Source organism: Sander lucioperca, chromosome 8, assembly GCF_008315115.2.
Source record: "Sander lucioperca isolate FBNREF2018 chromosome 8, SLUC_FBN_1.2, whole genome shotgun sequence".
In the NCBI taxonomy this organism is placed as follows: Eukaryota; Metazoa; Chordata; class Actinopteri; order Perciformes; family Percidae; genus Sander; species Sander lucioperca.
The window spans coordinates 11418239-11432696 of record NC_050180.1 but is presented as its reverse complement, the minus strand read 5'-3'; the positions used below and the strand labels follow the sequence as shown (position 1 = coordinate 11432696).

Below are 14458 nucleotides of genomic sequence, written 5' to 3'. Positions count from 1 at the left end.
CTAGTGTTAATGTTTAGCCAACGATTAGGATATAACTGTACTGTTAAAAAGTCAAGTATTTAGCCACTTCACATTTTTTTTGTACTTAGCATCACAACTAACCATATTGCAAACTGTGATACTAAGTTTGGGAAATTTGGTATATACTATAACATTCCAGGCATAAATTGATTTACATAATTTCTATGCAATAGAGAGGCTGCCTGGAACTCTATGGAAAAAAACAAAACAAAAAACAAATTATGGATTTGGACATTTTCAGTTTAACTTATTTTTAACCTTTTTTATTTTATTTTTTAGCAATAGTCAGGTGTTGCATTGAACGGGTCAACCTTGTGTTCTGTAAATGATTTCAGTAAAAATCTAAATAAATAAACGACAGATGAAAGGCGATGATGACGTTACATCCTGTCAGTTGTAGTTTTTACATCCGGAAGGTGGGGCTTTTGTTGCAGGAGCGGTTTGCTTTTGGAGAACCAATGCCCCGAAATGCTCTATTGATGCAGTCATCAAGATAACATCAACCGAGGGCAGAAATACAAATCCTGCTTTGGTAAGGCTTCAGAAATTTCTTAATGGAGTGGAATAACTGGGTGTTTTCTTACACGGCTGTGTGAGAAAAGAGTAACAAAGTACCACACCTGTTTTAATGAAGGACGAGCGACCAATGGACCCAGAGGGGCGACCGCTTAAAACAAGATGCGTTCAAATAAACTCCTAATGGGATTTCGTTAACTAGCTAACTAGTTTCAATGGCTGCTTTAGTGTCGTAGTGTGGATGTCATGTATGCCTATGTTAAATTGGTATAACGCTAACATTAGACGTCATGTTAATAATCGCTGGCAAGTAATCTTTAGGTTAGCTAGCGGTTTAGTTATCAGTGATGTGGAAAAGATTTGCATTCATTTTGTGGGCACTCCGTCAATGTGCTTTGTTTTTTAATAAATGATGAGAGCGAATATGCTTAATGTGTTTGCATTAATTTAATAAACGTCGTGGTGCTCCTGTATGTTGTTTAGCAAAAACGGTAGTCGTATTACCAAAGTCCATATTTATGAGCTTTTGTGTTGATGGTCAGCTGACTTTAGACACTAGATTTAGCTCTGCTAGCGTTAAGTTACCTTGTGTTTGACAGATGTAGCTAGACTTTGTCTGTGGGTTTAGTGAAGCTAATATTACGCTTGATTAGCTCGTTGTTAAAATTAGCTGTTGTAATGTAGCTATATTCCCGTCAATAATTATCCCAACGAGTTTGTGCTGAAAAGTTTTTCCATTGAGAAGATGACACACCCAAGCTGGCTCATGGTTTCTTCAGCTAACGTTGTTATGATCCTAACTGTCAGCAGAAAACAGCGTGACAGAGTATTTTTCCACCACACCATTTGTGCATGTGTTAGTTCATTCTGTGGGGTCTAAATGCAGCCAGGTATTGTCACATTATTTCCTCTATGACCAATCTACTAAATGAAGAGTTAAATCTCTTATTTTCTTGTGGGCCTATTGAAACCCAGTTAAGAGGGACCTCTGCTGATCCCTGTGCTTTGCTTTTGGGTATATTACATGTTACAAAGGCAGCTAAGAAATTTAGTCATTTGTGCCAAACTACAAAAAGGTCTAAATAGTACACTTTTTTTAAATTTTTAAATTTATTTATTTTTTATTTTTTTTAAAGGCAGAGGTTGTTATATTGGATCTGGATAACCAACCTGCATTTGGTGTTGAGCAGTGACTGTTGTTTTTACTGATGCTATATTTTACAGATGGGTGTAACGTTTTCAACTCTTATCAGCCTTTTTTGTTTGGGGAGACAGGTTGAGGGGATTATGGATAGGATAGTGATGGGAAAGCAACACACACTTATTCCATCTCATTAATAATACTACTTTTTGGTATCAGGGGAAAGTGACAAATATAATTCATCATCCAGTTTCATGTGTCTCAAGGGTGACTAAGGCCTAGTTTAGACAACCTAAAAAATACTTAAACAAGCTGTTCAATCATCCCTGTTCCATAGTCAGTATAAATACAGGATTTTGTGGTTCAGAGATGCTTTAGGGATGTGCTCTACTCCACATTTGCCCAGTTATTTAGTTGATACATGCAGTTAAAGAATAGGCCTAATCGATCACTCAGTCAGTGTTTGTTGGCTTCTGAGGCTATACGTTACACCTCTAGCTAAGGCAATATTATCCATAACCAAGACCAGTTTTTTGTTGACAGATTCCACAGTATTGAGACATTAGCTTTCACTAATGTGACACAAAGCAATCACTTGCTACACGGAAGGAAAAACAAATACAATAATTAATTCTCCAAAAAAAAAGGGTTGGAAATAAAGTAAAAGAACACTCCTCATTATCTAGTGCTGGAAACTTGCTAGCTGAGAATCACTGCCAATCTGGCCTCTCCCAACGCTCACAGGTGCATTCTTGATGACAAACAACTTATTCAAATTACAAATTGTTGTCAATGAAACTGAAAATCAAATGTATAAAAAACTGCAGTATATTAAAATGAAAAGGTAAAGGTGTCTTATAGTGTGTGGATTACTTCTTGATTATTCTCTTTTTGTCTTGTAATTTGAGGTTTGTTAAGATAAAATTTTAAACCACTGATCCGCTTGGGGCCTCTCAACATGTCTGAATAATTATAGTGTGTCTTGTGATGGAGTTTGAGGAAAACATTGAATCTCAGACTACACAAAAGTTGAATCTGTCTAAACTTTTTCCGCAGGTTTTTTTTTGTTTTTGCGGTTTTTTTCGGCCCCACCGCCGCAGCCTAAATGCACTACCCCCAATCAAATGAATGGGAAGACTTGCGCTTTCGTCTGGACTGCCAGAAGACAGCTGCAGGCTATGTGAACCCCTGAGTGTGTCCCCAGGTTAAGTTTGTTGAAGGGTTAAACCTGTGAGTTAAGTTCAAGTCGACCAGTCAGCAAGTGTCACTGAATATCCGTTAACATGTCTTGTATGACATGCAGTCAACCCGCTCAGAAAACAACCCATGAGCACAATGCTGATTCCAGCACAATCATAGCATGCTTAGGGAAATCAATTCAGGAATTGTTTTTTAGTCTTGTATGGCTCAGTCAGTATCGTCCAGGCATTTTTTTAAATTTTAATTTTTTTTAAAATCTGATGCAGATGGTTTTGTTTTGGAACTATTGATGGCTGATATTTTTTATGACTACATCGTCCAAGTGTTTAGTGTTTTTCCCACCATAGCATATAATTACTTAATTATGTTGAAATGTTCTGAAAACTGCCAGAAACAACATTTAGACTATAACAGGAAGTGAAAACTCTCCAGTTAAATTAATGAACAAAAAAAAAAAGTAATGAAATAATGTAAGTCCAATGCCTTGATTGGCATTGACCAACAATGTAGCAGCTCAATGCAAACAGCGCAGCTGGATTGTGATTCTAATTCTGGCACAGATTGATTTCTGCATAGTTGTAGACTGTTGCAAGCGAATGACATTAGAGGTGGAGAAAGGTCTTGTAATTGAAACTTAGCCAGCCTTACATTCCTCCTCTTTCTCTGTTAAGACTGTCTGGATGTTTATCTCTGTAATTCCGAACATGCTATTTTTTTACTTGAATGTTTTTCTTAATGCTAATCCCTCCGGTTCCTTCCTATTACTGCGACTTATCAGACAAACATTTTCTGCAAGACTTAATTTCCCTCATTTTGGACCTAACCTGGTTGATCTTTTTTTTTTTTTTTCATTTATTTATTTTTTTTTCATTTTCTGATGAGGTTCCCAAAAAAGTTTCTTTGTGTGTATTAGGACAGGAGTCAGAAAACCATCAGCTAATGATGTTGGCAGTAAACTGGTGTAAATTGGTATAACGCTAACATTAGACGTCATGTTAATAATCGCTGGCAAGTAATCTTTAGGTTAGCTAACGGTTTAGTTATCAGTGATGTGGAAAAGATTTGCATTCATTTTGTGGGCACTCCGTCAATGTGCTTTGTTTTTTAATAAATGATGAGAGCGAATATGCTTAATGTGTTTGCATTAATTTAATAAACGTCGTGGTGCTCCTGTATGTTGTTTAGCAAAAACGGTAGTCGTATTACCAAAGTCCATATTTATTAAAGAAGAATTAGATCCGATTGTCCCGATCTTTTGCTGGGAATTCCAACTCCTTTTTTAGGATATGTAAATCAGACAATTGTTTGAGTGAGTGATTTTCCCCCTCCTTGTTTGGCAATGTCGATAGCATGCTAACATGATTAAAGCATGTTAATATCCAGAGCATGATGACCTTAGTTTGCCATGCATTGTATGATGCACATAATGTTAATTTTGTAGAGGATATGTGCAGAGTGGAGAGATCCTTTTCATCACTCACACCACTTCACTCAGCCTCTTTTTCCTCCACTCTGCTCCACTGCTGAAAAGCAGAGTGATGTTGACTCTCTAAGCTTTTCCAAATAATACAGAAAGCACCAAGGAGCGAGGTTTACAGGCAGGCACCATTGGCCATGTGAACACATCTGAGCTGTGAGGGAGAGGGATACTGGGGGGTTTTAGGTAGATTTTGACCATGATGATGAAACCATGATAGCACCGCAGGCCCCAAGCATAGTGTAGGTGGTATGTAACTGAGCCTGTTTTTCTCTCAAGTAAATGAAAATAATATATAGCAAGAAGGAGATAAGTAGTGGGCAGTTGGTAGTTTCTCAGCAGGAAAAAACAGATTTGTTTGTGAATGCATGCCGAGATCGGAACCTTTTCTTTCCATGAACCCAGAACCAATCCAGTGGAATGCTTAAGTAATGGGAATCATCAGGGTCGGCTGTTGTGTTTTATAGACTTGACCCAAAAAAAAGCTTATGCATCACAATGTCATTGTGTACTGTATGCATTTGCTTCATACAGTACCACAACATATGGGATTAGTGAAGACTGCACTACATTTTCACCTTGACGATGGTTTCCATATGAATAAGAAAGGGGGACCTTTTAGAATAGCGATGTATTAGCTCTGTTAGTGTTGCTGAAGTAGGAAGGATTGTACCACAGAGAGGATTTAGTTCCCCGCTGCCCGGTTTCGTCAAAGGCTCCTCTGTGCACTGTCCTGGCCAAGGGTTGTTAGTATGCATCGTGGGGTGCTTTTTGAGAACTTCTTCTTTGCTGCATACCGTCTTTTCAAGTAGGCCAAATCTTTTTCCTGATCTCAACTGACAGTGACCGTAGTAACTGCCGTATCTTGACTAAACACATTTCTGTGATGCCTCCGTTTGCTGTGGTTTGCTGTTAAATGGTGCAACATTGGTTGCTCTGTGATAAACAAACTTAGGATCTTGAAACCCAGTTGCTGTGTTACAGAACACCCCTTCTTACACAAACCTCATGACTGACGTGACTCACCAGGTTGTATTGTTTACTCCACAGTGAGCAGTGATTATGACTAGTTAGATAGGTCTATGTCCAGAATCAAGGGGGCTAGTCCCCCCTTCACATTTGTTGGAGTACTGATGAAGAACATGTTCAGTAGGAGCAGTAGAAATTGGATGAGACACGGTTAGACACACTATTAGTCACCTAGATAGCATCAGTGCAACATTGCAGTGTTTCAATTCAACAGCACCTACTCTAGGCCACCTCACAATGTTTGGGTTGACTCATTTGACCCACTGATAATGAGAGAAACAGCCGCACTGAGCTCAGTTTGTTCTCAGAAGTTTGTGGGTTGTTTTTGGGCCAGAAAAGCCCCTGCTTTCTCCATCAGATGGGGAGAGGAAATCCCCTTACCTCTGTGACCTCAGGAATGCTGAAAGAGAGAGAGTCATCAGGCTGTCTGCAACTGTGGCAATATCTTGAATACACACACACACACACACACACACACACACACACACACACACACACACACACACACACACACACACACACACACACACACACACACACACACACACACAATTTCACTTATTCTACTTCACTTAGAGTGGAATCTAGGCACCTAAGCAGATGACGTTTAATTTGACCATCACTATGTTAACATTTGGTTTGTCTGTATCAGTTAAACATCTAGCTCCTGCACATGGGGAAGTTTAGTTTTTACTTTTAGTATCTGTAGTCATGGCAAACATTGGAGCATACATGCTCAAGTGTTGAGATGATCAGGAAGGGAATACTGGGCCATTCTCCAAAGGGACACTTAATGAATTCCTGTAGCCCACACTGCACTGGTGTCATCTATATTTCAGGAGCTTAGCAACCAGAGTGTTCTGTACCCCTCCTCCATAACCTTACACCCCTTTTTTAAAAAGGACCCGCACCAAGCAGACTCCAGTTCCATATCTGGGTCAGGCCTAAATATGAATTCCTCTTTTGCCAATGCCCTCCATTATAACGTTGCATGCAATGTGGTGAACTGCAGCTGGTGGAAATATGGTGGCAGCCCTGCCCTAAGGTCTGAACTTCCTTTTGGAAAAGTTGCACTAAGCACTTTTTTGCTAAGCATACATTTTTGCCTCAGTTGATTAACTGTGGTTGCTTTATTCACAGTATCGGGATTTGTGTGTATACATGCACACAGGGAAGTAGGTTATATGTAAATAATTTAGATAGTGACCTCTTTGCGTAATTGCTTGAGTTTGGCATAGGTTCCTTCTGAAGGTGTGTAATTGTGTATGTTTGTGTGGATATCCTTCCTATGAGCTCTTTCACTGGCCTGGTTACTGATAACAAAGACAGGAAGAGCACAGGTCAGACTTCCTTGTCGGGGAGAGTGGAACCATGGTGCCACATCCTTAGTATCCACAGCTGTCAAACTATAGCTGGCATACTGAAGTGTAGGTTAATTTAATGCAAACCACATGTTCCCCTCTGCTTTTGGACATTGCAAGAACGTGCAAAAGCTCACGTGCACAACTGCACATTTATGTAGAAATTGTTTCTATTCTATCTATTTTCACACCAGGAGTTTTTGATTTTCAGTTGAAACAACAACTATGGAAATTGTGCAGGGCTTGTACCTGTTTTCTGTGGGGTTGTGACATTATCTGTACATTTATAATGAAAACCGTAATGTAAAAACACACAAATCACCGGAGTTGGAGCTATGCGTTATTTTTCCATCAGCGTGAATATCTTCTCTCCTCTGCCTTGTCTGGTTAACTCTCAGTGCACACTAGTCTCACTGTATGAGCTGAAGTGAAATGTTTATGTTAGGGAGGAGCAGATTGTGAATAATGCTATGAATCGGCTCAGTGCTCCCATTAGTGTGACATCCCTAAAGGAGGGACTCAGACATTTTCTTTCTACAGATGGAGATAAAATGATAGTGGGAAAGAAGGTAAAGAAAAAAGAGGCTGGTTCCTGTCATGTAACAGCAACAGTATTAAGTCATGTGACAGACTGACTTTCAGGATAATTAGTCAAAGGGTCTGTCACAACCCTTGCTCTATTGCTTCTCTGCTCAACATGACAATCTGTATATTTATATAATGTGACCTAATCGCCAGATGCTCTACTGTTTATTTGACTGTTCATAGTTGGTAGGGAGAGGACTAAATGGGTGATGGGTTACTGGTTGGTTACTGACCTATACAGCACAATAACCAAGGGTGGAGCTCAGCTAACAGCGAGTGCTGACACCTACAACTCTGAGTTCAGGATTTGCCAAAGACTGATGCAAGCTGAACGTCATTCATATTAATTAGACAGAAGGCAGTAGAATTGTGTCAGTAGCTTCAGTCATGGGCTTGGACGTCTGTTGTGTCATAAGAACGCAGGATATTGGCTGTTTGGTTGCTCTCCCAGACAACGTCTCAGTGGGCTAAGATGCATCCTATAACAGGGAAGTACAGGATTTTAACACCCCGCCCCCCTCACCCCATTTTTTGTCATTCACGTACATCTATTGACCATTACATTGAAAGGCAAAATGCTAGACCGTGTCTCTGAAGGATTAATTGATCATTAAAAAGCCCATTACAGTAAAACTCGGGATGCGCAGTATTGAAGTTTTTGCCAATATCCAATCATTGTTTATGATAATGTCTGCTGATACATCTATAAATATTCTTAATTTCTTTACAATACGATCACGGGTCAAATTCCCACAAGTGGAGTTAACCTGTCATTCAGAAATGTGATCCTGTGGTCAAAGATATAAAAACCAAAATAGCTCTTGTAGTATGGGTGAAGTATTCTGCTAATAGACGGCGACTGATGGCATATTGATAACTTGTTTTGACTTGTCTTCTAATGACTCTATGCACATGTGACACTCTTGATATAATCTATCTAAAGGATGTGCAGGTTAAGACATGGCAGGCAGGCAATTACAACTTAAGTCAGTTTGCACTGTGTTGGAAGTAGTGTCTGACAGACATAAAAGATATGGAAGTCAGGTGAAAGCAATCAACTCTGAGCTTTCACCTTCTGAGGGCAGGGCCCATATAGTGCAGATAGATGGCTCATGGCATCTCCCTTCTTTTTTAACGAGGTTAGCACATGATGCCCTATTTTAATGTATTCCTAAATGCTGCCTCGCAATGGAGAATGATAGCTTCATTACTTCTGATCAGCTGCAACGGCCTTTTGATGGCAATTTTTATAAAGTTCTAGGATTCATGAGTAGGCTATTTGGCACTTTAATGGGAAGGGGAGGGGGTTAGGATTCAAGATTTGTTGGAGCAAAGCCTAGCGCCTTGGCACAGCAAGTTACTGTCGTAGTGAAAGCTGTTAAGTAACAACTGTCCTCTGTCCACGAACTTGTTCTCTCTGTGTGAAGGTTATTTACTGTACATATCGATATGTTTCCACTCTTGTCATTCACAGGTTGTGTCAGAGATTATCTGGGTGCAGAGGAAGTCTATGCGTGGGTGTGTGTGCGCATGTGTGTGAGTGTGTTAAAGAGACACAAAGAAGAATCCAGTGATGGCTACCGGTAAAAGTAAAAACCAGAGCTCTCTGGCACTGCACAAGGTGATAATGGTGGGCAGTGGGGGCGTGGGGAAGTCAGCCCTCACCCTGCAGTTCATGTATGATGAGGTGAGTCCACACATCCCTATTAACAGCTTAACATTGCTATATAATATATAGAGAAGTATGGCTTTTAACAGTAAGTTCAGTTAACAAGCACCTCTTTGTCTAACCAGTTCACCTTTTTATTGTGTATCCAATGTTATATTCCCCCTTAATACTTCTGCTAGCAGCAATACACAACTCCCTCCCTAAAGCACCAGCTGCAAAACTCTTGCTGTGTCTCATCCAATCTAATCTAGACATCACCTATTTGCTAAACATGTTGACTGGGTCAGCACTTCCTCTAAAAGCTTCAAATGTAAAGCAATGGTTTGTTAGACAGAATCATCTGAGAAGCTGTCATTGGAAACTGTTTGGAAAAGGGCAGGCACTTTCAAAAAAATACCTGGCAGACGATTGGATGAACCATCTCTCTATCATGTCCGCCATTGTTGTTTTGGGTTTGCTTAACAGATTCTTGTAAAAAGGACACTTCTCTTTAGTCCACTGCTTGCTTGACCACCGTGTTGTTTACTGTGACACCAACACTCAATTGAGGTCAGAGATGGTCATGTACCAAGCAGCATAACAGCTGTCTTCTGTCTGATCCTGTCCATTACATTGCTTAGCTATGCTTCCGTTTTAACCACGGTAGCTGTCTACAAATAACTGCTCATGCTTTTCCGATGCTCTATGCATGTAAATACTACTTGTGGCATGTTTTACGCTTTAAAATCTCCAAAGGAATGTATCTTTTCATTCCCAGTTTGTGGAGGACTACGAGCCCACTAAGGCAGACAGCTACAGGAAGAAGGTGGTTCTGGATGGGGAGGAGGTCCAGATTGACATTCTGGACACAGCCGGCCAGGAGGACTACGCTGCCATCAGGGACAACTATTTTCGCAGCGGGGAGGGCTTTCTGTTGGTCTTCTCCATCACAGAGCATGAGTCATTCACTGCCACTGTGGAGTTCAGGTACTCTATCCTGCCTACATCTGTTTGTGTATGGGACTGGAAACATGTAAATGGTGCTACCTTAGGCTGCAATGGGTATTGGCCTTTAGTAATTAAAAATATCAGCCTGTACATGTTGACCGTTGCTAGGGATGTAATGATGCATCGTGAATCGGTTAAACATCGATTTAAATGTGTAAAGATTGGCCTACAACCGGTTGAGATAAAAAATGAATCGCGATGCAATTTACAAACAGCCTAGGGCGTGACGGTAGTTACCATACAGCAGGTAACGTTAGCCTACCGTTAGCTAGTAACATTAGCTGGCTTAAAAACGGTTAAAATGGTGTAAAAGGTGTAGCGTGACTGTATTTCACTGGAAAGGATTCCAACACTGGGACGTACAACAGTCTGCAGCTAAAGACACAGAGGAGACTTGCTGCACTTGCGACAGCATGGACACTGCTGCTGTCGGATACACAACAGTGACGGGTGTGTTAGTGTTGCGTTTGGGTCCGGCTCTGTAAGCCTGTGTTGCGTTCAATCTCAAAAATACCTTTCTGCCATCTAGTGTTGCTCCTTTTTGTCGTTTAAAAGCAAGTGACTGTTAAAACAATTGTGGAAGGAACACCGTGGAGCATTTTTGACAACAGGCACAATGGGTTAAACAAAAAATCATTCATCATTTACAAAATATCCTGACTGGCACCTATACTGATCTCGCTAACCAGCTCATAGGGCTGAGAGGTTCAGTTTCAGTATATCTGTAAAACTTTTATTAAATGAACTGGTTTTATTAGGTTAGATTTTATCGCGATCAGAAGACAATCACTTATTTACACAATGGAAACTGGTGGGGGAAAAAAAATGCATCTCTCCTGTGCCGGCAGGGAGCAGATCTTGCGGGTGAAGGCGGAAGAGGACAAGATCCCTCTCCTTGTGGTGGGGAACAAGTCGGACCTGGAGGAGCGTCGGCAGGTATCTGTGGACGAGGCCCGAGGCAAGGCCGAGGAGTGGGGCGTCCAGTATGTCGAGACATCAGCCAAAACCAGAGCCAATGTTGACAAGGTGTGTCAACACACACATCACACCCAGTACATTACTATAAATTTAATGAATTTTCAAATATAGGATATTCATTGTATCATAGTTAAGAAGTGTTCTTTTTTTTTTTTTTTTCTCCCCAGGTATTTTTTGACCTGATGCGTGAAGTACGAGGCAAGAAAATGTCAGAAAACAAAGACAAAAACGGAAAGGGAAAGAACAAGAAGAACAAGAAGAGCTTCAAAGAAAGATGCTGTTTACTTTGAACTCTTCATGGACCACAACAGCAACCCACAATAAATCTGTTAAGGTGGTGAACAAAGCAGAGCGTCCTTGCCATTGTCATTCAAATGAAATTTGATATTTTTTTTTAAATAGCTGGTTTTAGATAATTGTTTCATCTTAACCACATTTTTTTGTTTGTTTTTAATGAATGACATCTGAGTTTCTGTTTTATTGGAAGATAACCACTGTTGTGACTGTGACTTGATGGCTCATAGTAAGCCAATGACCAAACTGCCACTGACACTAACTCTGCTGCTCAAGACATTCTCCACTGTTAAACTTAGCGATTATACTGCCTTTGACTTTGGTTCAGTGTGTTTTACACCAGAATTTTTGAGTCTTTTTCAAGTAAACAGTGCTCTTAATTTCTTCTTTCTTTCTGCTCTTTATCTTACCTACTTACTTCTTAGTCTATGTTAGTATAGACCCCCATGTTCATCAATTTACAAGGAACTCTAATGCTGCTGTCTGTCTAATTTGTGATAATTTAGTTCATGTCTATTGAAGATGTTGGCCTCATTCATCATCTGTCCAGACTCTGATCTGTATGACTTCAGAGCATGTTTGGAATAGCTGGATGTTTCATTTTCGAGCCCTTGAGGCTGCTGTTTTTTTTTTTTTTTTTTTTTTTTTTTTTAAAGTTCCTCCAAGGATTTGTGATTTTCTGACTACAGAAGAATCAGTGGAATCAGATGACTTGTTATCAAACAGGTTTATTTTATTTCACTCTTATCAAGCCTGACATGGTTGCTGCAGTTTTTCAGGCGGACTGCAGCTTCATGTAGACATTTTAACATTTGTTAGATATTTTCAGGCTGTGAAAAGAAGGTTGTAATGGGTTTTTTCCAATGTTTTCCTTGTTGGTATTGTATAGTGAGTATTATTATATATTCATGTAATCTGGCCCTTCCCACCCTTCTCACAGTGCAGATTACTTCCTGTTTTACACAACGGTTGAAGTTTGGAGTGTGTACTGTGAGACGGGTGATGACGACCCAGGAGGCCATCATGCTTCTGGTCCACAATGGCATTATAATCAATACCATCTTATTACTTTGAACAGTTCTGATGTTCTTTTTATTGCTTTGTCTTTTTAATAACATGCACTACATTGCCAATACCGAAGAAGTGGACTTCATGCTGAATGGAGTCATGCTGGAGATTTTTAAACAGTTTGTGCCAACAAAATCACAAAAAAATCATTTATGTTGGTGGGTGTACAGTTTGTATGTTAATAACTGAGTGTATGTGCATTTACCAGAAAATCCTACTACCTTTTATGTGTGTGTGTGTGTGTGTGTGTGAAGCTTTGAAGAGGGTGCCAACTTCTTAACTGTTGTTTAATCAAGTGCTACAGTGAACAAGATGTTTCTACCACTACCTAAACCATTCTTTGTAACATGTCCTCCCTTTTTCTTTAACTTCCTACTGCTGTGAGTATGCTTCAATCTCTGCAGCGACAGTGTTGCTGAATAAATGTTTTTTTTCTCTTTGTAAATACTGGACATTTTTTATTATATTCATATGTCACAAGTTCACACTGAGCAATCCTTTGATTTTGTATTAGATCCATAGAAAGATATGTTTCACATATTGATTTAGAATTTTGAAACTGATTAAGTTGAAAGTGAATTGGTTCAGTGCTGCATATTGTCTTCTGCTGGCTGGTAGAGGTACTGGAACTGCTCTCACTACTAACTCTTCGGACACTGTACAGTTACTTTGGCATTAGCCACTGAAGTGAAATGTTATGGTTTTATTTGTGTTCCCCTTGGGGCATTCTGTGCCCCAATGTAGTCAAAAAAAACCCTGCAGTTACTCATTTTGCATTGATTGTTCCTCTGCCATCTAGAAAAGAGTGCCAACGGCCTGTTTTTCTTGAATTTGACAGTGATATACTACCGCAGTTTTTATTAACCTTATAGGCTTTTCAAACATGGCAGGATGAGTGGAACGTCACTCTCAAGATGAACCAGGGCTTTCATTGCTAAAGCCCTTGGGGTGGCTGGGTCGGTGAAACTCATTTCACAACATGAAATTGGGTGACTACATCACCAGGTAGAGACAAAACATAGATCACTTAGAACATATTTTTCTTGTGAAAGATGGCAGGAAGTGTCTTCCCTCTGTTATGTAAAAGGAAAGAAATACCACTGACTTTTATGACTGCATGTCCTCTATGCACAGACCCTCTTCCAAACAGGACCAAAATGTAACCTAATTCTTTTTTTATATCCCTGTAGTACTCCTATAGACTTGTTTGTGTCTCTCTTACTCAAAAGTAAGTTTATAGTGACCTTATTCTGCTTTATTTGGAAATGCCCTGTAGTATTCCTATAGGGATCAGGGTTGATGATTGGCTATAATATTTGTATTTGGCAAAATAATTGTCTGGTAGGACAGCACTATTTTAGCATAAAGTCCCCTTTGGTGTCAACACCCAAATATCCCTCATGGCCTCAAATCAATTGCCTTTTTGTTGGCAGTGCAGTAGAGATAAGACTGTTACTTCTCTGTATATTCAAGTATTGATCAGACAGGCCGACCCCAGGTGAATTCTTAAATTTAGTGGTCACCTTTTAAATTGCAGAGAAATGTATGGTGACATAACCCTGTAAATGATAAATGATAAATAAATTATTAGGGATGTCCCGATCAGGTTTTTTTGCCCTCGAGTCCGAGTCATTTGATTTTGAGTATCTACCGATACAGAGTCCCGATCCGATACTTCTATAATAATTCAACTTTATAATACCTCCAGACCGCAGACATACTCGCGCTTTCCGCTTCAAGCTGCTTCCGTGTTCTACTTTGCCGGCATTTAACCAATAGCGTCTCTGCAACAAAGTGATGTCATGCCGCACGCGTTGCTGTTTGTGTGTGAAGTCAAAAGGGTCTAACTCTGTGCCACCGCATAACTATAGATGTGTTAAAAAATTATTAGAATATATATACATATATATCCGAGTCCTGATCGGGAGGTAACGTCCGATTCCGATCGAGTCTGAAACCACGTGATCGGGCCCGATTTTCGATCATGTGATCGGATCTGGACATCCCTATAAATTATATTACTGGTGAAACCTACCAGGTTTTAAAGCGTGTAGCAGCATTTCCACCAGAGGAGCTAAACATGTCACACCTCTGATAAGCACATTTACCTGCCTGACACTCACCTCTCTGGA

General features: G+C 40.0%; 1 protein-coding gene across 1 annotated transcript; it reads left to right on the top strand.

Annotated features, from left to right (window-relative positions):
* The first annotated feature begins 400 nt into the window (after positions 1-400).
* Positions 401-12771, top strand: ralba (v-ral simian leukemia viral oncogene homolog Ba (ras related)). Its single transcript, XM_031281716.2, has 5 exons — positions 401-553; positions 8805-9017; positions 9757-9965; positions 10835-11012; positions 11132-12771. Exons 2-5 carry the CDS (start codon positions 8904-8906, stop codon positions 11252-11254), a joined length of 624 nt encoding a protein of 207 aa, XP_031137576.1. The 5' UTR covers positions 401-553; positions 8805-8903; the 3' UTR covers positions 11255-12771.
* Positions 12772-14458: the final 1687 nt, after the last annotated feature.